The sequence below is a fragment of the Caretta caretta genome, chromosome 5 (genome assembly GCF_965140235.1).
Source record: "Caretta caretta isolate rCarCar2 chromosome 5, rCarCar1.hap1, whole genome shotgun sequence".
Lineage (NCBI taxonomy): Eukaryota > Metazoa > Chordata > Testudines > Cheloniidae > Caretta > Caretta caretta.
The window spans coordinates 81,670,529-81,696,449 of record NC_134210.1 but is presented as its reverse complement, the minus strand read 5'-3'; the positions used below and the strand labels follow the sequence as shown (position 1 = coordinate 81,696,449).

The 25,921-nt window shown below is 39.7% G+C and overlaps 1 protein-coding gene across 1 annotated transcript in view; it reads right to left on the bottom strand.

Annotated features, from left to right (window-relative positions):
* The window catches only part of MEGF10 (multiple EGF like domains 10), a 147,783-nt gene that overhangs the window by 5,173 nt on the left and 116,689 nt on the right, over positions 1-25,921 (bottom strand). Inside the window, exons 14-24 of the mRNA XM_048850888.2 lie at positions 20,745-20,891; positions 16,615-16,749; positions 16,056-16,184; positions 12,428-12,556; positions 10,571-10,699; positions 7,908-8,036; positions 7,103-7,339; positions 5,527-5,654; positions 5,173-5,296; positions 4,531-4,575; positions 1,788-1,994 (exon numbers count right to left, since the gene is read on the bottom strand). Of these exons, the coding sequence (XP_048706845.2) occupies positions 1,788-1,994; positions 4,531-4,575; positions 5,173-5,296; positions 5,527-5,654; positions 7,103-7,339; positions 7,908-8,036; positions 10,571-10,699; positions 12,428-12,556; positions 16,056-16,184; positions 16,615-16,749; positions 20,745-20,891 (1,539 nt within the window). The remainder of the gene's footprint in view (positions 1-1,787; positions 1,995-4,530; positions 4,576-5,172; positions 5,297-5,526; positions 5,655-7,102; positions 7,340-7,907; positions 8,037-10,570; positions 10,700-12,427; positions 12,557-16,055; positions 16,185-16,614; positions 16,750-20,744; positions 20,892-25,921) is intronic.

The window sequence follows — 25,921 nt, the reverse complement described above, 5'->3', positions numbered from 1 at the left end:
GCATACTAATCCTCACAGACAGGTTGTAGAATACCATGCAGCTACTTGGCTTTCTCTCTCACACAGACTCATTAGTCATGTCCCAGTCTTCTTCATCCCACAGATCCCACTCTTCTCCGGGATGCCCCAGAGAGAGTCACCATGGAATAGACAGTCCTTAGCAAGACAGTGGACACCCTCATGGAATTCTAAGAAATCTCCACATAGGTACAGAAAGGGAGAGTTAGGTCCTTTGATGTATACAGCAGATACATGTTCTTTAAATTCTGATTCTACTTTAAACAACTTTTTTAGACCATCTTTCATCAGCGGAAACTGTCAACGTGGACATTTTTCAACTTACTAGGAGAAATCCAAAACGTATAGTACAGATCCCCTTTAAGGGTTAGGACTAGTTTTTTAACCCATGTTGCTAATGTACTTTAGAATAATTAAGTAATGTACAACTAACCATACAGAGATCTGCTATTTTTCTTCTATTTTTCTCACAGTAATGCTTCTGACTTTTTAAAAGCATTGACCTTGTATATTAGGAAGAAAACAGAACATCTAAAATCTTAAAGTATTTCACTCCAGCTAGTAAGGGGTTAATGATCTTGTTGCCTATTCTGTATGAATTAAGAAAGGAAGGATGGTCTTGTGGTTAAGGCATTGGATGGGCAGTCAGGTGATCTGGTCTGTGACTTTAGGTAAGTTATTTAAATATTCTACCAGTATGTCACAGTTTTCTTAGGACTGTAATAACTCATCAGGACCTGCCATGGGAAAGGAACCAAGATCTGCAGAGTTACTGATAGGAGAACTGGGGTCGGGGGACAGGATGCACATTGTCTGAGCACAGAAGCCACAGAGCTCTTCTCCCCCTGTTGTCCACCAGGGATAACCATATTCAGGACTGGACAACCTGGTACAGGGCTAAGTTATGTGGCAGTGAGAGGCTACTTATGTCTCCCGCTGCTGCTTTAAGGAGGGCAAGAATATGGCTCTTTCGCAGAGATATTTAGGTGGGTGACTTTTATTTGCACAACTGAAACTAAGGTATTTGAAACCATCTTCTTTGTGAATTGCTTCACGAGTTTGAAAAGAATGGGATTGCTCTTACATGAACATGGAGCTGCATAGAACCTGAAAGAGTATCAGTATTTTTTCAGTGATTTTGTTTGTTTGTTTTGGTTGAGCCTGTGTGGAAGATGTCTTCATGTCACCTTTTTGGGGTGAGAGCGGTTAGCTCTTACGTCATTCTCTGGGGAGTCACAACCCTGTGGTCTGGTTCCGAGTTTACCAGGTACAGCCCTCTGTCTGGGCCCTTCAGTGAGTCCTCCCTCTTTCAGGGGATATAAAGCAGTCCGAATAAAAGGAATATACTTCCCTGACCCCCTTTATTGTGTAAGAGAGAGGGAAGCAGTCTCTCAAGCCCTGCAGGTAGTCTCAGTTCCCACCTCTCAATGTGAGCAAAAATCAGGGCTTAATCCTTGGGGTATTTCAACAAAGGATCAGCCCAGCTCATCTTCTTTCTCAAAGGGTTGAGCAGGTGTTTGCAAGCGATCAGTCAGTTAGTGGCACAGGGCCCCCAGTCTGGGAACACTAAGCCCTGTCTCTGCCTGTTCGGAGTGCCACCCCTACTGCTCGGAGTTCCTCCCTTTTAAGGGCCCACCTCCAGGCCTGACAAGCACATGCGGCAAACTGCAGTTGATTGGGACCACAGCAGTTCCTTAACCCTTGTCTGGCTGGTGGGGGCTCATCTGCCCCACCACAGCTTGATTCCTAACAATGAAGTTTGTACTTACCAACTTCATAAACATTCTTATTGGCTGAAGCAGAGTTGCTGATCTCTGCATATGGGGAGTCCCTGCGTGCCGGTGACTTCATTTCAACATATCCACATTCTGAGTTTTTTGGCACAAGTGCTGGTGGGTCTTTAATAGTAGCATATGGATTTTCAGAGCTACTTAAAGAGCAGTTGCTTAAATTGTATTCTGAGTTCTTCATTAAATCTGACAATAGAAAAAATAGCACTGTAAATCTTTTGAATGTGCTGCGTAATGTGTAAGCATAAATATTGTGACTAAGTAAAGCAAAAACTTCTGTTCCAGAAAACGTTTGCTACCAAATAGATTGGCTACTTTGAGTTCTGCACAGTTTCTCATAAATCAATAACTATATAGAAACTTGTCATAATACTTCCTCAGATTTGTTTTACACAGTGATTAATAGAGTTACCTCAACTGCTCTGCTTTTTATGGGCCTGATTTTGCCTGGGGCGTTCCTGCTGCACAGTTCAACTCTCATTAAAGTTGGGTCCGGCACTAATTAAAGGTAATTTTCAGGATCAGGCTGCACCTGACAATTTTAGAACACATTTGCCTTTGCAGGTGCTGAACTCATGACACATAAATAACATTACAATTACTGAAGGGGATGAGCTAACAGATGATTCCTGTAATAATTCTGAGAGAACTGAAGGCAGGGTGCTTTTAGTGAGGGGCCATTTTGTTCTGCCAGTGCCTTCACTGACAACCATCAAGACATGCTAAAAGATTCAGCTGTTTTTCCTCGATTTCCCTAATGGTAGGGATGGAGGAGGAAAGAATGAGCAGGGGTCAGTTGGTTAGTCAGTTTGGGCTGTGGCTAAGGGAGTCATGTGTTTTCTTGGGCTGGGAAGACATTGTGAGAGTTTCTTCTGTCTTTGCAGATTTGCATCTAAGACTTTCAGAGCTTACTACTGAGGCCTGGTCTACATTTAAAAGTTAAGTTGACAAAACCACATCCCTGAGCACCGTAGCTATGTCAACCTGACCCCCAGTGTGGATGCAGCTATGTCAATGGAAGAATGTTTCTTTTGACCTAGCTACTGTCATTTGGGTGTATTCCGACACTGATGGAAAACTTCCTCCATTGGTGTAGGCCGCGTTTACACTATGGGATTATTCTGGCATAGCTACGGCACCTAGCTGTACTGGTATGGGCTCCATAGTGTAGATACACCCTGATTTTGGGTATGCAACTTGAGACGTCTTATAGGTATCTGACTTTCAGAGAGTGGATGGTCAGAGCTTTTCAACAACCAGGCCCTTTTAAGGAGTCTCAAATGAAGCACCCCAAAATCTTTCAAGAACATCAAGAGAATCCTTCACTGCCAGACAATATCATATATTGAAACATTATAATTGATTCCTTCAATTAAATTATATTGTATTATAGAAATGCTCTACAAAATAGCTGCTCTCGTCTATATACTTAACTCTCCCATTTTCAGACGCCTGGGAAAAAATGAGCCTTCCAGTGAGACTTGAAGGGTGATCAGAATTGGGCTATTTCAGACCAAGGTGGGGAGCAAATTCCATTGCTGTAGTGCCCTGACAGACTATACCCTGCCAGCTACCCCTCTCATTTATACCAATGGGACTCTACCTCTGCTAATCTCAGCTATGGTGGTATAGCATGGGGAGAGAGATGGTCTTTCAGGTACTAAGCCATTTACAGCTTTAAAGGTCAAAACCAGAACCTTAGATTTCACCTGGAAGCTCACAGCCAGCCAGGGCAGAGCATGGAACACAGGTTAAATTTACCAGGTGGGCCATCACATTCTTCACCATCTTTATTATCCAGATGGATCTAAGATACAGCCCTATGTAGAACACATTACAGTTGTGTAATCTTGATGTTGGTGGCAAAGACATGCACGATAGGTGCAAAGGTGGACATCTGAAAAGACCATTTACAGCTTCTTGGCTGTAGATTAAATAATAAAAAGGGCATGGCCATTGCTGCAACTTAATCTTCAAGTGGTGGAATAAATATTTTCTGAAGGGTATGTGGTATCCCGTTAATGTGCCCACGTAATGCCAAGCACTGCAGGCTCACTTGTAGACACAGTGGGAATCACAGATGCTCTGTAATCTGAAACACTGCAGCATTATAACATTTAATTTTCATTGCAGTATTAACATGTTGCTGTCTTCTTGACCTTTTAACAGCTTACTGACATATAAAGGAGTTATTTTCTTTGTCTTATTACTACCAAAGCAGAACACAGGTCTGACAAAAGTCTTCAGTTCACTCATGCAAGCTCAGTTGTGCCCGAAAGGCACAGCCTCATGCAAAACTATATTATCCTCGCAGTGGTAACTGGAGTATGATATGGGGAAACAGCTAAGAAAGGGTAATGGGCTACCTGCTTGTCACAGGATCCAGCAGGGGATTTAAGGGAACGATGTATCCTCCTTCCAGAAAGGAAGAGAGGCAAAGAAAAAGTCTCTGGGGACTGCAGCCCGCATTAGCAGGGGAGTTGCTTTATTTTGGTGTTACTCATGAGTTTTCTGTTTAATAATAAATTGTGCCAGGAGGCAAAGGTCCAAAAGATTTGGGTATTGCACTGGTTTCTTCCTGGGCTCATGAGATAACCTATCAGCTTACAAAGAGTCACTGCACTTCATATATTCTCTTTCCACAGAAACCAAGAATAATTTTAAATAGGACATGAAATAGCTGTGTATTTTTATTAAAATGTGTCAGAAAATAAAAATTCACCTTTCAGGGATTTTCCCATATATCCTCTGTCAAGCCCAAACGCACCTATGAAAAAGGAGAGTAACAAAACCAGAACATTTTGTAAATCCAATTGCAATTCTCTGGGAAACCATTCAAAATCTCTACAGAATTGTTTCATGGCTAATTTGTGCCTCACAGGAGAAATACCCCTACAATGAGAGCACAGATTCACTGCAGAAGCAGCGTGACTGTGCACCTATATACTGACTAACAATGCCTAGATTCATAGAGTTTAGGGCCAGAAGGAACCATTAATCGTTTAATCTGATCTTCTGTATATCATAGGCCATTAAATGTCACCTAGTGTAGACCAAGCCTAAGTTAAATAAAAGTCTAAGTATATTACATTTACACAATTTCCTTTATCAACCAGACCTATTTTCCATAAAACCAACTAGATTGTCTTTAATTATATTCCTCTCTCTATGGGTAGTGCTCCACCGGTCCACATGGCCTTGACCCCTCTACTCTCAATTTGGCAAGGCTAACACCAGTGGCAATGTTAGCTAGCTTCACAGAAGAACCAGACTGTGCCTATACCTCACATAGGAAATGTCTGCTCTGCCATCCCTTCGATCCACACAGGGTAACATACAGCACCCTTTCTCTTTATATTTTTACCAAGCTCATTGAGGTAGCCTCCATGTTTCCAGTCTGCAGGCAGTGTTCCTGTATAGTCCAGAACTGCACCCCGTTTTCCAGGATCCACATTCTTAAGATTCACAAATAGCTGATTGTTTTTTGACTATTTCAAACAGACAAACAAAAGATAATGTAGACTGCAGCTGATTATAGATCACTAATGTTTGCACAAGATAATAATCGGGGAAAACAAAACTAAGTCCAATAAGGTAGTTTAAGAAATCAAATCCTTTATGAAAATGACTTGTTGAGAGATGTACCATGTAAAAGAAAACATTGAGCTAATACTGTTTGTTGATCTGCATAATGGTCACCACCGTTTTCTTGTTTTACCTTAGCAAGGGTCATCCTGTCCATGTTGTTGACATGAGGTGGGGTTGCACACTGTGTTAGGGTGTGATAGCTAGGGTTGGAGAAGTAATGGCTATTAGCATTCCCACCATTAGTATGAGGAATGGTTTCTGAAAGAAAGGGAGAAGAAAATGAACAATTTAAAGGAACATGCTGTCGCCTTTTGAAGGTACTTCCCTGATACTCAGTCCCGTCACTCTTTTTTCCCTCCATTATCTGCAACCTTGGCATTAACCAGTTTGCAAAATTGCCAGCCACCAGCTCCACAACGTTGTGTGTGTTGTTACTACTGTGACTGCCCCTTGGCTGCATTTTTCAAACATACCTTCATCTGCTCTAACTACTGCAACTCCTGGCCTCCCAAAGCCCCAGCTTCTCTAACTCCTGAAGTTTTGCGAATACAAAAAAATGTGACAATATCAACCCAACTCTAAAACAACTCCATGTTGATTTCAGGGTCTAACTAAAAACTGCCCTCCTTGTTTTAAAACCCTTCATGGCCTTGCTCCAGCCTAACCCATGAATCCTGCCTCCTCTCTTCTCCCCACTCCCTTTACTTGTCTCATACTACTCTATTTCACTTCAAATCTCAGTGGAAACCATATCCTTTCACCCTTTCTTAAACCCCTTAAATATACAGCGGACCCTCGCTAGAGTGCGTGTTGCTACAGCGCGGATTGGCATATAGCGTGGTCGCGGCGATGGATCCCAAATTTAAATATATAAATTGGGATCCATGGCAATACGGTCCCCACGTTAACGCAATACTGTGCATGGATCCCGAACCCCGCGTTCTAGCGAGGGTCCTGTGTAGTTAGCAGAGGAACAGAAAAATTAACCCCGGCACTGTATTACTTAACTCTGAAACATGTTTTGAGATACAATTTGCATGAAAGATGCTAGAGAATAAAGTTGTACTGCATGGTATGTGGTCAGCATTTTCCTTTGGTCAACAATACACATTTCTACTAGCATAGATGGGCTTTATATATTAAATGCGTAGGTTAAAAAGGCTATATTGCACCACACACAACAGTTCACAGCTATAGACACTTGGAAAGATTCACTCAGAACTATGACTATGTGCTACTGACAGCTGAAAGGGGCTGCCGGTGTGGGGGGGGGCTGTTGCTGTCCAGTGTGTCCTGAAAAGCTGAGCTGCTGACTAGACAGGAGGGACAGCCTACAGCAACTGGGGATATACAAATTCAGTGGATCCTTGAGAATCTCCCTCTTTGATATGGGGCATCTTTGAAGCTTCATCCCCAGGGAGATTAAAACTGCTCCCACTGGTGGAATGCCCAAGGAAGGGTGGCACTAGAAACCCAAATTACCCTCCCTGAAAGCATAAACTTCCCTGCTCATAGTAGCAGTTACTGATGCAGAAAGGTGCCATCTGCACCTCCTCAAGCCTGTGGGGGCATTTATATAGCCAGTATATGAGCTTGATTAAGAGAGGACGAATAGTTGTGAAAGTTAAGCGAGGAACAAAACTTGCAATTTTGTTTCTCCAACTGGGATTTACTTAGTCATGTGCCTCACACCGCTCTACTCCTACCTGAAATGGTGTAATCCGCATTGATGACCCTCATAGCGGGTGTATAGGTAACTGCTGGCATATGTGTTTCTTTCCCCTTCTGCTTGTGTCTATAAATAATGAATAGTACTAGCAAGAAGAGGACAACCAGGACAAGAATAATGATTCCTGCGATAGCCCCAATCTGGTAGGAATCAGCAGGGATAGCAGTACTGGTACGGCTTAAACTGTTCAAGTTTCCTACTATGATCACACCAGCTGGAAAACAAACAGAAATGAAAACACATGGCATAAATTCATACAAGAATTCTAAAATGAAGAGTAGAGATCTGACTTCTATTGTTAAAACTCTCTTACTGTGTTCATGTCTAAATATTTTAAATATAGCTAGAGTTATGCCGAAAGCCTTAGGAGTGACAGCCCAAGCCTTACCTGGCCAATACTCTACTTTTATATGTCTATTTCATGTGGCTGAAAAAATAGCACTCTGCCCTCTGGCCAAGAAATACACAGTGTACAAAGTACTTGACCCAACCGCAGCTTTGTATGGCATTATCTCTGTACAACTCTTCAAAAGATATCATCAAGTGCTGTGTTAAAACCAAGGATACTGTCCTAGCTCACGGTCCTTCCTTCCTCCAGTAAACTATCAATAAGTCATCTGATGATTAAGACTCATAAGTATAAATATTATTAATAAACAAGCAAGTCATTTAAATACACATCCCAGAGGGAATTCATTACTTATGTACATATGATATCTAAGAGAATTTAATCCATCAATATTTTACAGTACTTTCACAATCATTTTATTCTATGTCACTACCTTGATCACACCTTGCTCCTTTCCAGCCAGGGCTGCAATAACAAGTTCCTGTGATGTGGTCACAAGTTGAGTTGTTCAGACAGTCACATATTTGCCGGCAGCCATAACCGTATGTACCTGGGGGACACTCTGTGCAAAATAATAAAAAATCAAATGCACATCTTTATATTTGAACCTATGAATATGAACTCTGTGTGTAGTAAATGCTACTGAATGTACAGATACACAGTATTAAGCACCCTAAAGATTTGCCATTGTAAAGCAGGTACATTTTTATAAGTGACCAGCAGGTGGCAATGTGTTATTGATGCTGGAGCTCTAGGAGGAAAAAAATAGCTTCCCTAACTGGGAAAACAAGCAAAATATTATGTTCACACGTGAATACCCGGGCCTGATTCTCCACTGCCCAGCTCCTTGTTTACATCTATGCAAAATGAATGTAAATTGTCTCCTAATCATAATGGCACAGGTTTAAAAGGCAGTAGAGAATAAGGCACTGTGGGCTAGATATACAAAGGAACTTAGGCATGGTGATCCTAAGCATTGCTATGCCTAACTTTTAGGGACTTAGAAAATTACTGTGATTCACAAAGCCTGGGAAATGCTAAACCAAGGGGTGGGTAATAAGTCCCACCCCTTTCTCAGAGATTGACACATGTCTAGGCTGCAGGGAGCGGCCTCTCTCTGCTTGGGAATCTGAGGGCTTGTCTACACTACCACGCGGGGTCGATCTAAGATACACAACTTCAGCTACGTGAATAGCGTGCTTAGACCTACTCACCGTGGTGTCTTCACTGCGGTAAGTCAACAGCTGACACTCTCCCATCGACTCCGCTTGCGCTCCTTGTTCTGGTGGAGTATTGGAGTCGATGGGAGAGCGCTCAGTGGTCAATTTATCGTGTCTATACTAGACACGATAAATTGCCCCCTGCTGGATTGATTGCTGCCCACCAATGTGGAGAACATTACAGTTGCACAATCCTGATGTGGGTGGCAAAGACATGCACGACAGTTGCAAAGGTGGATATATGAAAAGACCAGTTACAGCTTCTTGGCTGTAGGCTAAATAATAAAAAGGAACTGGCCATTGTTGCAACTTAATTTTCAAGTGGTAAAATAAATATTTTCCGAAGGGTATGTGGTATCCCATTAATGTGCCCACATAGTGCCAAAGCACTGCAGACTTACTTGTGGACACAGTGGAGCTTAAATTTTGTGAAGTTCTCAGACTTTTTGGGAAGGGGAGGATGGAAAACTAGTTTGCTTTCTTAATTTTTATTTATTTATTTATTGCAATTTAAGTCCATGTTTTATTTCCCCCCAAATTAGAGCTGATCAGAAAAGGGAATATCTATGACATGGAAAATTCCAACATTTAAATATTTGGTTTTGTTCCAAATCAAAACAAAAAGCCAAAATTTTGAAATTTTCCATAGGACTGATATTCGGAAACAATTCTATGCATTAACATCAAAACATTTTGTTTCAATAATGTCAACATTTTATAATATAAAATATTAAATATAATTTGTACAAATATGCTATATTAAAAATCAATGTTTTAATTTAATATAAAACTCAAAACAAAATGAATCAATATGCTAAAGTCAAAACAAAACATTTTCAGCTTATCAAAATGAAATGTTTGACATGGTCAAAATGAAACAAGAAAGTCAGAATGGTTTGGTTTGAGATTTTGCTGTTGAAAATTCCATCAAAATCAAAACATTCCCGCAAAACATTAAGATTTCGATAAAACTGCATTTTCTGAGAGAAAACTGTTCTGTCAAACATTTTTTGACTAGCTCTACAAAAAATGTTAGTTAATTTTACAAAACCAACATCTGTTATACCTAATGGAAAGCCTACACAGATGAAATTGAGCCCTGTGCAGAGGGCCTACCAAAGGCTTATGTACCACTCAAGTCCTAATTAAACACTTAGAACAAGGCCTTGTGTTGATCTTCTGAACAGGAGCCAATTTCTGGGGTAGTATGATGTATTAGGCATAGAAGCACCACTCTCCTGACAAAAACTAGGCCAGCACAATTGTGAGCCTTTGGGCCTCGTCCTTCTCTCTCATGTAACTTCACTGAAACCAATGAAGTTAAACCGGGATAGAACTAATATGTGTGAAAGGAGAATCAGGCCCTATGTATAGCAAATATAATGTGCCTTATATGCTTCCCTTTGGTAACTCTTTTGACTTACATAGAGCTATTCCAGGGATGAATTTGGCTCTCAGTCTTCCAGCTATTAGTTTTCATCAGGGTGTTATGATGGTAATAGTTATTTGGATTAATTTGTTATTTTTGTACTGTTATGTACATTTTTCTAATATTATGTCAAAGGCAGTTAACTATAGGTAGCCCAGGACAGCAGCTTTTTAAACATAGATATAAATGTAAATAAACAATCAAAAAGATTTAAAGAAAGACTATAAGTCTTACTTACTAATCTCTCAGGCTTTCAAAAGATGGAGAAACAACCTTAACATCACACAGGATAGAGTTAGGTCCAAACCCTGTGGTCATTACTCAGGCAAAACTCCGTTTGAAGTCAGTATTGTTTTGTCTGAGTAAGGACTCACAATCACAGTATTCGGTTTAGGGAGTTTTGCATTTGTTCCTACCATGCATGAATAATTTCTCCTTCCTACTCACTCTGTTCACAGTGTTTTCCCATGAATCCTGTGCGGCAGGTACACTGCCCCAATATGTGGTCACAATCAGCTCCATTCTGACACTGGCATATTAATGCACAGTCTTTCCCATAAAATCCCAAGGGACACCCTGCAGTGCAAAAGGGAGGAGGGGGGGAAGAGAAGAGAATCTTCAATGAGGAATATAAAAGTATTATTATTACTTATTAAAAATCATTTCTATAGTGTCATTAATTTATACAGGACTTTATAAACATAATAGATGAAGAGCTTCTCTGCTCTGAAAAGTTTACTGTCTAAATGAGACAAACAGACAAGACAAAGTAACAAGTAAGGGAGGATGCGGGGATTGCTGATGATGAGAAGAAGGTAGGCAGGAAAGATTGCTGGAAGACGTTTTAAGGAGACATTTGAAGGAGGAGGGAGGGGGGACTTCATGCAAGAGCCCAGGAAAACTGTTGAATGATGAATGAATCTTTGGACATATTTGCTGCACAGTTGATGTTGAAACATTAACGAGTAAAAATATTGTATCTCAGCTCCTCACAAAGGTGCCATGTCACTATGAAGAAGACATATCACTGCAAACAGATCATTATTCACCAGCAGGAAGCAAAAGAACCATGATAGCTGACAGCTGAACCAATTCAGTGAATGTCTTCCACAGCATTATCCATATGGCCCCATAATATGTGTTATCTCCTGCCGCTCTGACATTGTGCTATTGAAAAAGGAGTGTTGTGACTTTAAAAAGCACTGCATGCAAAGCAGATTTCAGTGGTACTTTTCTGAGATCGAATATGATGAGTATACCTGACTTGAGCATAAGCCAAATAATAGCTATAAATGTAATCATATGACACCTGTAATGAGGAAAATGAGACAACATTCCTTCAATCAACAAAAAAATTATCTCAGACTTTGTGTGAACTATTGCTCAGAACTCATATGCAGATTTCCAGTCACAACACTTCCACTATCTAATTCATTAATGTCAAGTTCTTGGGGAGAGATCTCAGGTATTAAATGTATTAGTCACTCAAAAACAATTCCAGAGTGGAGTATAGAATAGTGACCTGATGAAGTTCCGGTTCTGGTTCCAGATAATATAAATAGTCATGCAAGTACCTAAATTATGTGTTGGTAAAGCTTGTTCCCTGTAATCTAATGACCAGAGAGATAGGAGACCTGTATTAAAATCACTTTACAATGCTGCTGAGGAGACGAATGTGTCTCTATGAATCATTGCCATTAGCAAACTTGAAGCTATTCACTTCATAGGACTTGATTCAGCCCTGGGTAATGCTGATGTAATCTTGGGTGCAGAGTGCCCAGTGGCAGTATTCTTCCCAGAGGAGGTTCTGAGTGGGGAAGGGGTACAAGGTAACTGCAAACTGTCTTTTTGTCAGGGACGCACACCTAGCAAGTGCTGCCCAGAAGTGTATAGCTCTGGCCAGGTTGGGAGACCATGTCTGGGCACCTGGGAAAGCATTCATTCATTCAGCACAGGCACATGCCAGCTTCTGCTGCTGAGACTCCTGTGGACTCCTGGTTGTAACTGAATATTGCCTTCCTCTGGAGGAAACCCAAAGGGAAGGCAGTGGTGTGAAGATAGCCTATCCTCCTCCAAGGGTGAATTCCCCCTCAGATGCAGCAGCAGTCCCGACTAATATAGGTGGCTACTATTTTCATCACTTGTACCAGCTGAGGTGACATGAGACACATCCTCTGGATTAGAATGGCATAACAGTGTTGGAAAATAAGTGAACAAAGAGGGAGTATTAAAAGAAATGGAGGAAAATATTGTTATTAATTGGTAGTCACACAACAAGGTAAGTAGATCATAAGAGTCACTTACTCTGGGTACAATAAAGGCCAGTCCATCCTGGAGTACATTTGCACTCCCCATCATAGGCACTGCAGTAAGCTCCATTATGGCAATTGCAGGTGTGAATACAGTTTGGACCCCAATGGGCAGGTGGGCAAGCTAAAATATCCCAAATCAATTAATTAATTTCATCTGGTAAAGACACAAAGCAGCACTACATACAAATGATTAAATTGTTCTTTTCTACCGTCTTCAGTCTGACCAATTTCAACCAAATCGTTTCCTAGTTTTTTCTTGAAACTAACTAGTGTTTTACCCTAGATAAGAACAAATGAAAAACACAAACAGGAAACAGGAATCAATGTGTGAGATCCTGATCTCAGTACAGTACTCTGTGGCCAGTATCACTGGTTTCTCATAGTTCAAAAGAGGGAGTCATATAAATCAGGTTTTTTGATTGATTCTTCACTGTTTTCCAGTGACTGAACATTTTCACCCCTCCTGAATTCCACTGAACTAGATGGAGAGGTTGTGCATTCTAATCCTAGCACAGGAGGAGAATAAACAGGGAGAGAGGAACAATATTTGCACCCTGGCCCAGTTATCAATTAAATCCCTGCATTCCTCTCCCAAAATGTAATTTTATGGCTGAAGCAGGATGAATCAGAGATTCCATGGCTTAGCTTTAGTTTCTTGATTTGAGGCCTCTGAATTACTCACTGGTCCCCATCAGACCATGAATCAATATAATCCTTCCAACAAACAAATCATTATAAATAGGGCCTTACCAAATTCATGGTCCATTTTGGTCAATTTTGTGGTCACAGGATTTTAAAAATCATAAATTTCATGATTTCAGCAACTTAAATCTGAAATTTCCTGGTATTGTAATTGTAGGGGTCCTGACCTCAAAAGGTCGCAAGGTTATTGTATGGGGGGGTCGTGGTACTGCTGCCCTTACTTCTGCGCTGCTGCTGGCGGTGGCACTGTCTTCAGAGCTGGGTGCCTGGGCAACAGCCGCCGCTCTCCAGCCGCCCAGCTCTGAAGGCAGCACAGAAGTAAGGGTGGAAATACCACAATCCCCCTAAAATAACCTTGCAACCCCCCTTCAACTCCCTTTTGGGTCAGGACCCCAAGTTTTAGAAATGCTGGTCTCCCCCCGTGGAATCTGTTTAATATAGGGTAAAAGTACACAAAACACCAGATTTCACAGGGGGAGACCAGGTTTTACAGTCCGTGACGCATTTTTCATGACCGTGAATTCGTAGGGCCCTAATTATAAACAATAAAGTGAAGGTTTTTGCACACACAACCACAGTTGCAAATATTATTGGTGCAGGTTTAGAGACTGCTTTGAAAATAGTACATTGAATGAATTTGGTACTGAATGGTAATAATAGAAAGAATGGTAAAATGTCTCCCCAAATGCTAAATATGATATGTAAACAGCACTATAGCAAAAGAAAAGTTAAAAGTATATATGAATAAATCAGATCCCATTGAGAGTAGTGAGTGCTATAAAAATTACCTCTTATTTTTTGATTAATTACTCTTCCAAATTTCTATTTTTAGCGTAAGTAAAGAGTTTTGTCATTTTTCACTGTGAAATCATTAGCTTTAAGTTACATTTCTGAATTTAAATACAGTATTGTGGAAACAAAAATTAATATTTTACAGGAGAGAAGAAACAAATTAGGCAGTGGGGCTTGACCCCTGATTTTGACTATGTTAAGGGTAAGATAGTGTTTTCCCCATGATCATATACTGATTTGGCTGTCCAGAGACCTAATTAGCTTCTTCAAGGCAAGTCAGCAGTTGTATATTTTACTAGATGTTTGCATTTGCAAAATGCTTTATATATGTATAACCTGTATTTTTGGGAACTATTGCCACAATCCAAATTTCATTTTATTAAGGAAATAAAAAAACATTTGCAAGAAGAATCTTCTTCCTTAAATCTCAATCCATTCTTTTTCTGAGGTTTCCATTTTAGCTGTGAACAATAATGATGATTTTTTAAAATTTCTGCATGAAGTTAGTGGTCAGCCAAAAAGGAATGGCAGGTCACGTGTAGAAAAAGGCTAAGGGGCTTCATAAAAGCCACCAGTTCAGATAGAAATTAATGGAACCATTATTTTCCATGAGAACTGATGGCCTTTGCACAAACCAAATAAACTTCCTCTCTTGTGGTCACAAGCACAGCCTTAATAGATGCCCCCATTCATGCTGTTGGCATCATTTTCTTGCATTGCTTCTGTAAGTACAGCCTCCTCTCAAACACTCATACCCCAAAAAGGAGGTAAGGAGTTGAAAAGAACAGAATAAGAGTCTGCATCCAATGAAGAATTTTGCCATTGACTTCATTAGGTCCTAAGTTTTATTTTGACCAGTAATAACAGCAGTGGGAGTTGTGGGTGTTCAGTGCCTCTGAGAATTTAGCCAATTAATGTTTTTTTTCCCAAATCGATGAGACTTTGCATTGCACTGGGACACAGCCAGTTAACCTGTGCTAGTCAAGCCGTACATAATGTAAATTGAGGTTATTAGGAGATGCATCTCCTTGGAAACTGAACAGCTTTCCCACACCTGCAGCAAACATTTCTGAATTCTGACATCTCTGTGTCTGAGACTGTCCCGGTGAAGCTATGTATGTACAGGCTACAGGATTGGGCCATCAAGTTGCTTTTGTACTAGGCCTTGCTACCTATGAAAATGCATGTGTCAGAAATCTAATGCCAGTGATTACTGATTCAGAAAGACCCAGCATCGGTGTCAGTAGGAAGCCCATATTTAATATAATAACAGATTGTACAAATCATAAGAAAAGTAAAATGTTGATAACATTTCTCATTGACTTCATTGGTGCATGATCAGACTAATCTACAGACTGAACAACAAGGAATAGACTGCCATTGGAAAAAATATGCATCAATAAAAGCTACATCAATAAGGAACAGAGAGAAATCTGTAAAAATGATGCTAAATAAGAAGCCAGACTGCAAAAATCAAACCAAGAAAATGCTTTGAAAATTCAGAATGTTTAAGAAGAGGAAGGATGGTCTTGCGGGTAAAGGCACTGAACACAGGAGATCTGAGTTGTGTTTTCAGCCCTGCCACAGTCTTCCTGTGTGATCATGAGAAAATCACCTACCATTTATATGTCTCAGTTCCCCAGCTGTAAAATAGGGATGATAATAATGACAATAATACTCCCATAATTTAAAAGTGTGTCCTGAGGATACATTTGTTAATGTTTATGGGGTGTTCACAATACTAGAGTGATGGGGGCAATGGACGTAGCTAGACAGAGAAGGAAGGTGCATGACTGTTTAATCATGAAGTTTGAATGTTATGATAATGAAACTACTATGAAAATGTTCAAATGGATTTTTTATATGGGATTTAAAATGTAAAGTAGGTAAATATCTCTTAACCATATTACATAGGAGTCTGTATATATTTATTTTATTTATTTAATCTTGTCCATCTCTTTTTCTTATAACAAACCAAACAAATTCTAGGTGCCAATACAAGTCCTCGTCATTTATCAGTCAGTTACAAAGCATTTCCTCAACAACAAGAAGAAAATTAAAAGGAACTGAACTTAGTTTACTCGTTTTAACAAGATATCTCAAGAAAGAAAAAAACTGGTACTTACGCTGAGAGCAGTCACTGCCAATCCACCCAGGGTAACATTGACAAGATCTGTCAATAGGATTGCATGTTCCATTGTTGGTGCATGTGCAAATTCCAGCACAATTCTTGCCAAATCTCCCACTAGGACACACTGTTAAAACATTTTAGCGAATTTTTCCATAATTTATATTTGCATTGTTTCCCTAATACTTGTAACTGAAATCTGATGTCTTGGATCAAGAAAATTCCTATTTAGGATGATGCCAAAATAAATGCTGCTATAAATTCAGTCAAGCACATTTATATTATTTATTGTACAGCTATTTCCTTTACCTAGAGGGTCCTTTTGATAATGAGCATGATGTCTCCATAATTAGAAGAAAGGTATTTTTCATATGTTAGGGGCTATCTTTTCAACCAACTTCAACCTGCCTTCAGTTTCTACATTTACAAACTGCACGTACAAAACCAGAAACCACTTTGGAATAATGTGATCTGATAAGTCTAGAATGCATGGAATGAAAAAAATTGCCACACTTGGTCACTGTATCCATTGCAAGGGTCTTTATTACAGCATTTACCTTCATTACAGAGGGCTCCTGTGAAACCAGGTAAGCAGTCGCAAAGTCCAGTTACATGATGGCAGGGACCACTGCTGTGCACACACTGGGGGCATGCCTGACTACAACGATGTCCATAAAACCCAGGAGAGCAAACTGAAATCAGAAAGAATATACTGTCATTTCCTCTTGCATTTTCTACCCCACCATGTTCTATTCCTCTTCAACCACTAAATGGGTTAACAGTTAACCAGTTCAGAGCTGCCTTCCTGTCACTTCCAGTACTGCTCCATTTACTCCTTTTCTTTTTGCAAATACAGACTAACACAGCTGTTACTCTGAAACCTCCATTTACTAGGTGCATACTTGTTGAACTAGTGGTTATTGTTTTTTATCTAGTTCCAATTAGTGCTTAATCCTTGAAGATATCTAAGAAGATAAAAGTCCCTACCCTGAGGAGCTTACTACAGTCTGGTTAGTAACTGGTGACATTCAGGCACTTGAAAGGATGTTGTCACAATGGACTACCATACTGTAGTGGCACTGAAGAACAGCACTGAATGTGTTAAAGCCTATAATGACAGTGACTCAAATTCTGGCCTGACTCACACCCCGAGCAATCCCATTCATGTCAGTGGGGTTGCACAAGTTGTAATTCAGTGGCAGAATTTGGCCTAGCCATGTAGTCAGGCTATATTTTGCACCAGCCAAACAAATACAAACAAGAATATGATTCAGATCAAACCTATTTCCCTTTAAGCAGAGGATGAGGGGAATAACTTTCATGAATTATGTATGAAAAATATGTAGATTTGAAAATTAAAGGATAAGTAGTTGGAAAAAACATTAAAACACAATACACAGGACAATGGAGTAAGAGAGTTGTATCCTTAAAAGGAAAGACTTTCAATAAGGCTTTGCTATTATTGACGTCTCATTTTTTTTCTCACTTGTTGGAAAAATCTAAATTACTTCAGCCCACTGGTGTATTGGCAGAAAGGCCCAGGTGCAGCGTGTTTTCCATCGATTCTTTAGATTAGCCATTCACTAACAGTGCAGAGAGCTACACACCACCTCAGACCAGAAACACTGAGGCCTCCAGTTCATTTTGAGGCCAATGGTACTAGTCCCTTCTTCAGCAGAGCTGTATCACTAACCACATAAAGAGACTGAAAGAAAAAAGGCCTGTTGCATGGAATTTCTTTCTTTGTTTCTCTAATTCCTTATTTCCTGATAAATTAGCATATATTAGGTAATGCTTCAAGTTTAGTGTCTGTTGTACAGCAGCAATTACTATTTACCAGAGTAACCTGGTATATTTTCATTATTTTAATTTAGTTCAAAATTCAGTCTCTTAAATGTACACTCGAGACAGTTGACTTGGTCAAATCCCTCTGGGGTGCTTCACCATTTTCAAGTAAAGCACTGTGTCAGTCATAAGATTTGACTTTTTACAGAAAAAAGCATTTGATCATTAGGCCCTGTATTTGTGTGACCTTTTGTCTCCTTGGTCTCTAGACTGTGCAGGAGCCATTGGCTCTGAGAGCCATTTGAGTGCTAAACTGTGGAAGCCACTACACTTTGTTATACCCATAGTTCCAAGTCACTAGGAAGGTTTACATTTATTTAATGGGATAAGAGAGAAAGTCCTCTCATGGATCAGTAACTGGTAAAAAGACAGGAGAAAAAGGGTAGGAATAAATGGTCAGTTTTGAGGATGGAGAGAAGTAACAGTGGTGTCCCCCAAGGATTTGTACTGGGAGCAGTGCTGTTCTTCATTGAGCTGGAAAAAGGGGTAAACAGTGAGGTGGCAAAATTTGCAGAGAATACAAAACTACTCAAAATAGGTAAGCCCAAAGCAGACTGTGAATAGCTACGAAGGGATCTCACAAAACCAGTTGACTAGGCAACAAAATGGCAGATGCAATTCAATATTGATAAATGCAAAGTAATACACATTGGAAAACATAATCTCAACTATATATATAAAATGATATAGCTGTTACCACAAGAGAGAGATCTTGGAGTCATTGTGGATAGTTCTCTGAAAACATCCACTCAATGTGCAGCAGCAGTCAAAAAAAAAAAAGCTAACAGAATGTTAGGGACCATTAGGAAAGGGATAGATAATAAGACAGTAAATTTCATAATGCCACTATATAAATCCAGGGTATGCCCACATCTTGAATACTGCATGCAGATTTGGTCACCCCATCTCAAAAAAAAATATACACCAGACCCTCACTAGAATGCAGGATTTGGGATCCATGCGTGGCACCGTGTTAACGTGGGGACCGCGTTAAAATGAATTGCAATTAGAGTAATTAAATTTGGGATCTATGGCTGCGACCGTGTTATATGCGAATTCGCGCAATATAGATGCGCCTTCTAGCGAGGGTCCAGTGTATTAGAATTCAAACAAGTATAGAAAAGGGCAACAAAAATGATTAGGGGTATGAAACAGCTTCCATATGAGGAGAGATTAAAAAGACTGGGACTTTTCAGCTTGGAAAAGAGACGATTAAGGGGGGATATGATAGAGGTTTATAAAATCATAAATGAAGTAGAGAAAGTGAATAAGGAAGTGTTATTTACTCCTTCACATAACACAAGAACCAGGGGTCACCCAGTGAAATTAATAAGCAGCAGGTTTAAAACAAACAGAAGGAACTATTTCTTCACACAACTCACAGTCAACCTGTGAAACTCATTTCCAGGGATGTTGTGAAAGCCAAACTACAACAAGGTTTAAAAAGAATTAGATAAGTTCATGGAGGATAGGCCCATCAATATCTAGTAGCCAAGATGGTTGGGGTGCAACCCCATGCTGTGGGTATCCCTGGCCTCAGACTGCCCGAAGCTGGGTGTGGACAACACGGGATGGATCATTCAAAGATTGCCTGTTCTGTTCATTCCCTCTGAAGCACTTGGAATTGGCCACTATCAGAAGACAGGATTGTGGGCTCAGTGGACTATTGATCTGACTCAGTATGGCCTTTCTTGTGTTCCTAGGTTCTTAGTCTTCTTTTGGGTTAACTGATTTACTGAAAAAGTCCTTTGAGAGCCATGCAAGTGATAGTAAAGAACAATTACACCACTTAACTAGAAATGCTTAGAGAATACTAATGCCACAGTAATGTCAGGCATTTAATATTAGGGTCAACCATATTCATCATCTTTTTCTTCTTGAAATCCCGTCATTCCTGGGCTTTGTGACTCCATCTACTCCTGGTTATGCTCTTATCTTTTGATTGTCATTGGATGGGCCTTTCTCCTTTCCTCTTTCAATGGGGTTTCTCAGGTCTCCATCCTTGTCCCTTACTCTTCTCACTCAAAACCCTACCAGTGTATGATCTCCTTCAGAAAAAAGGCTACTATCTCTATGCTTATGACTCACAAATCTACCTCTATTCTGGATCTCTCTCCCTCACCTCTTCTATGGTACAAACAGAAAAATAAAGTCTGAAAAAGCTACGAAGGTGGTGAATAGTGATTAGTACTCTTGGATGGTTAAGAATTGTGCACACCCTATTATTTTTGTGATCCTGTTTTTTGCCACCCCACCTCAGCCCATTTGTTTGTCTCCTCTGTTATGCAGTCTTTTAGATTGCAAAACCTTTCATATTTATATGTCTGTACATATAGTCCATTTGTATGCTGTATACTGTGTTAGTGCCTAGCACAATGAGACCCTGATCTGGCTGGTATCTAGTTGCTCCTGCAACATCATAGTTAAATAATAGCAATAATTAGACTAGCAACTGCCATTGAACGCAGTGGGAAATGCAGATGTTCAGCGCTTCTGAAAATCAGGCTTCTTTTATTTAGTTGCCTAAATATGGATTTAGGACCCTGATATTAGGAACTTGGATTTGAAAATTTTGGACTTTGATTGTAAGACCCTTTACAATAGCAGTGTATAAATAATAAATAAAAAACATAAAACTATAGTAACAAAAAGAAGATGATTACTGTTGGGAACTATTTGATAACTGTACATAAAGCACGTTTCGGTACACCTGTACATTAGCACAGTTAAAATGCAGAATGTGGGCCTGTTACATCAAACATTACCAAAACCACATAGTGTTATATGATACACATATTTTAAAAAGGAAGAAGGGATGAAAATTTTAAAGTATTGTCCTTACTTCTTTGACAAGTGGTGCCTCTGTATCCTGGTGCACATTCACAGATTCCATCATCTGGAGAGCACGAAGCTCCATTTTTGCAGTAACAGGACAATGAACAGTTTGGACCCCATTGGCCCTCAGTGCACACACTGTCACAGTGTATACCTGCAAGCCATTAAATACACAGAGATGTCACCAGCAACACCAGTAGTCAGATTCTATAGACCACAGATAACAAACAAGGGGGTGAAATCCTGGCCCCATGGAAGTCAAGGGCAAAACTTCCATAGACTTTAATAGGGTCAGGGCTTTCATCCCCTCTGCCTTTCCTGGACTCCACAACACTGGATCCCTTTATATTCCCACTTTGATTATTTGTGTGCAGGACTTGATCCTAAGCTCTACAGCAGGAAAGCATCTCTGCAGTTCTGCTTCCACAGAACATATGAGCAACAGAAGATCCTACCTTCAAGCTTCATTCCTTCTGAGCTTTTAAGATCAGTAAAACTGAAGTTAAGCCACAATGATTTAGGAACTCTTCAGGTGCTTAGCTTCAGCTTAGCAAAGCTTAAGACTTCTACAGGGCTGAAGCCCCCAATTAGCCAAGCCTCCAGTATTACAAAAGTTTTTGGTGTCTCCCATGACCTTTATAAAACCAGGCCTTGTGCACTCCTCATTTTCACCATGGGTATGTTCTGTGTACCAGCTGCAAAGAGAAATGAAATGGAAAAGTGCAAAATAATTCAAATGCGGCATAAATGGCTTTTGGTTCCGCTGTAATGATCATTCGAGATAGCAGAAGATCATTGTCACTGCTTTGTGAGAAAAATATACAAGACAAAGCAAGCTACTTCAGAAACTCCTCTTCTGAATGTAAAAATTCTTAAGGCCTGAGGTAATTTCATGTAACAATAGTGATCGGGACAGGGAATGACTTCTAATTAGTAGTGAGCTGATTACCACTAAGCCTCATACCAAATGGAAAAATGTAGAGCACACAAAAGGTTTCAAAACACACCATGTGAGCATTCCAAAATGCTTAGCTGCAACACAGTACTAAGGACATCCGTCATTCAGTGTTTTGTCTCTTTTTGGCACAAAACTGAATATGAAATTGCCATGACTTGAACCCCAATACAGAAACAGACACAAATCATAATATGAACTAGTAAATAGAATCATAGACATTTTTTTCTTTGCAAACCAGCAACACTAAATCTAACTTTCCTGATTTTCTTTCTTTTCTACCCATTTCTGAAAAGTTCCCCCGCATGTTAAATGCCCGTAAGCAACCACTGTGGTACTCAGACCTTATTGTGTCTACAGAACTTTGCATTAGCAACTCACGATTATTGTAGTGCCTCTATTGAATGAATCATTTGGCTAAAGAAAAAATGGACTAAATCCAGTCACAAGTACGACTTGCTTTAGAAGTATTTCCAGCAAAATATGGTTCTGGTCACTTACTGTCACACTTTTCAAAAAAGGAAAAATAGTTTCACATGTGATATTTGAGAAAAATCTTCTAAAAACACTGAAAAGTGAATATCTAGTGTTAGTGAAATGCTGAAAATCCTTGAAAATAAATTACCCTATTCATCCATACAGGCACAGTGTAAACCCCCCCCCCATCCCCACCCCCCTCCCAACCCTGCAACAAGTGCCCTGCAAACTGCCTGAATCTAATTAAGGAATGAGCACCGCTCTGGTTAGAGGAAAGGTGAATCTCCAGATTCTTAAATCTTTGGCCTCTCTGTTAAGACTGTCAAAAAGGGGGCCAAAATAGTGCCAACAGTAGAGAAAACTTCTGTCTATTAGAATCCAGATACAGGTCACCTAACAGCCATAAGATAATAACAATCCTTCCATTAATATTGACCTGAAAAGAATTTTTATTGTCATGAGGTGAAAGAGTTACTGTATCTTAACAATACCACCATCACATTTGATTTTTTGCCTCCATAGGGATCTTGATTGTCCTGCTTTTATCTACAGTTAAGACACAAAACAACCAGCTTCTCAATAACTTGGGCCAATATTTTCAAATTTAGAAATTAACATTAGAAATTAACATTAGAAAAATAAGCCCATAGTTAGGCACCTAAGTGGCCTGATATTGAGACATGTTAAGGACCCACATTTGATATCAATAGGAACTGTGGGATTTTAGCATGTCTGAAAACCAGACCACTTAGTTAGGTGCCTAAATATGGAGTTATTTAGGTACCCAAATTTGAAAACTCTGGCTTGGGTTTATGAGTTTGTAACACCACCTGTCAAATACAACCAATTTCAGAATTAAATTGTACATTGTCTGCCTTAACTCATTTTGTTTGTGCATTATCCTTCATATCATACACTGCTTCACACAGTCATAGCGAACACATTTTTTCACAGAGTTTCAATGAGGGCAAGTTGAGTTTCAGTATACAGTGGTCACTAGCAGCAAGTCATCATTTACCAACAGCTACCACAGAGTGTTTCTGAGCTTATGTAGTCCATGAGTTATGAGTTATTACAACACGGCTCCTGTGATCTGCCCACAGAGAAACCCCTATGACAGCGTTTTTCAAAGTTCAGGTCGTGACCCAGTTCTGGGTCATGGCATGTAAGGCACTGGGTCACCTTGCTTAGGTGACCCAGCGGCTCTGGTCAGCATTGCTGATCGGGACATTAAAAGTCCCGATGGTGGTGCTGCCCAGCTAAGGCAGGCTAGTGCCTACCTGCTCCAATACTGTGCTGCACCCTGGAAGCGGCCAGCTCAAATAATTATGCTTTATTATGCTCAAATAAATTTGCTAGTCTTTAAGGTGCCACAAGTACTCCTTTTCTTTTTGTGAATACAGACTAACATGGCTGCTACTCTGAAAGAAAAAAAGACAAGCCCTGTCCCCCTATAGTGGTCATGGAGAAACTTCTGTGCAGAAAACCTCAAAGATTTCCTTTTCTTTATCCTCTTCCCATGTGTTTTCTGATGGGTGAAGGTGATCAGGTGGAGAATTATTTCAGGCTACTTAGCAAAGGAAAAAACATGGCATCTCAGATACTACTGTGCCATAACTGTGGGCAAATGTTGCATTTTTAATGGTGACTGATGTATTTGGAATTGCAATTTGCACAATATAATGCATTGAAACAATTCTGAACTTTCCTTCCGCTTCATTATAAATGGAATTTCATTATATCTAAGTTCAGTATAAGGAAGGCAGGTTCCACTGTACTGAGAAGTAAAGGCATGTATAAGCATAGAGGTACATATACTGATTTAATGACATATTGTATCTCTATCTACATATTTTAAAATATCTCATCTATTAGTTGTTATTTAGAGGAACACAAAAAAGAAATTCACAGGAAAATATAGTTTTAATTTTTACATCTGTTTAAATTATAAACTAATTTATTTTTGAGAGAAGGGTAGAGATTTCAAAAAGATTAAACAAAAAAGATAAAGAATTCTCCAACCTCTGATTTTGTATACTACATTTCAGAAAAGAGAGCTAAGCTTTATAGCAAAGCTATGAACTGAGGAAAGCAAGATTTTAGTGGGGTTTGCAAGAGATGTTTTGACATAACCTTAACAGGGGTGCCAATAATACACCTGATGATGAACAATTTGATTTAAAAATGTGAATTTTCTTTCTTATGCAATAAAAGTATTTTTGATAAGTTTGTGTGTTGCTTTTGATCCTGATAAGGAGATCTGTGAAGAAATGTTTTTGCCAGGGCTGCGGACAAAGAGCTCTTTGATAGCTTCCACAAGTTGCTAGGCAATAGCTGAATGGTGATGATAAACTTCAGCTAAGCAGCTCTGAAGAAATGCTCATGCATTTAATGCCCAGTGCTTTATGCCAAGGGCCTCACATCTAAATCAGCATTCCCTCAGCATCCGAATTGCATGACTGAAGTAAATAATTCTTCAGGGGTATCAGTGTTTTCAGCCATACTAGCAGAATGTTTACATACTCCATACACTGTACTTTTAATATTTTCAGAGTAAGTGATTCATCCAAATCAACCCACATTGAAAGCTCATGGCTTATTTATTTTTGTCCTTTAAGAGGAAAATTCCATAAATAATTATTTCTGATCTGTAGTGACAGAGGCAAAACTATTGTTCCCAGACACTGAGCATGCTCTCTAGCTTACTCATCCTCCGTTTGACTGAGGAAAATAGTCCAACACAAAATAAGATAAATACCACACTACTATGCCAGTGTATTTATACCCTGTGTGGCATATGGAGTCTCCCATTATATCCTTAAGGAACAGAATCAAGACCTGTTTTTAACCAACTATCACTCCTATACACTGGAATTAATTCTGTCACAGAACACTGCATCTGAGAGCAGGATCAGGTCATCAAAATGTTCCATAAAATCTTGGCCTTCCATTGATTTCAATGGGGAGCAGGATTTCACGCCTTGTTCTTATTCACATGAGAAATACTTTTCCTTAAACTTACAATACTTCAGTTCAAAAGAAAGCTCAGACTTGTATGAGGGAAAGCAGGTGCATCCTATAATAGAGAAAACCAAGGAAAGCTTCCCTAATTCTTTACTAGATGAGTGAGTGAACACTGAGAAGGGAATCAGGTTGGGGTGAGTGCTTGATGGGAAGAGCACAGGGTGCAGAGGTGGACAGTCTCAAAGGGGGATATTGTTGTTGGGGATGCCTTCATTGTCTCCAGCTGAGAAGAGGGGGAGCTCTTGGTCTTCATTTAGGGGAAGCTGGGGAAATAGCTAGAACTTCAGTGTATCCCACTGGAGAAAATACAGGATCACAGAATTTTTCATATCAGTTCAGACCATTTGGAATTTCGATTTGCACAACGTAATGCATTGAAAGAATTCTGAACTTTCCATCAAGTTTATTATAAATGGAATTTCATTATATCTAAGTTCAGTATAAGCGAGGCAGTTCCACTCTATTGGGGGTTGGGGAGGAGAAGGGGCACATATTAGCACACAGGTACATATACTGATTTAATGACATGTTGTATATGGGGAAGGAATAAGTCTCCAGCCGCTTTTGTAGGGAGCAAGCCACCAACAACCTCTCTACAAAATTCCTGCTGAAACAGAAGCTGGTAGCACACATCTTGTTTATTTTATTAAAGGAAGAGCCCAGTCACGTCTAAGATTTCCCAGTTTTTTAGTGGGTGATCTTTTCTTTTCAAGGCTCTATTGTTTCCA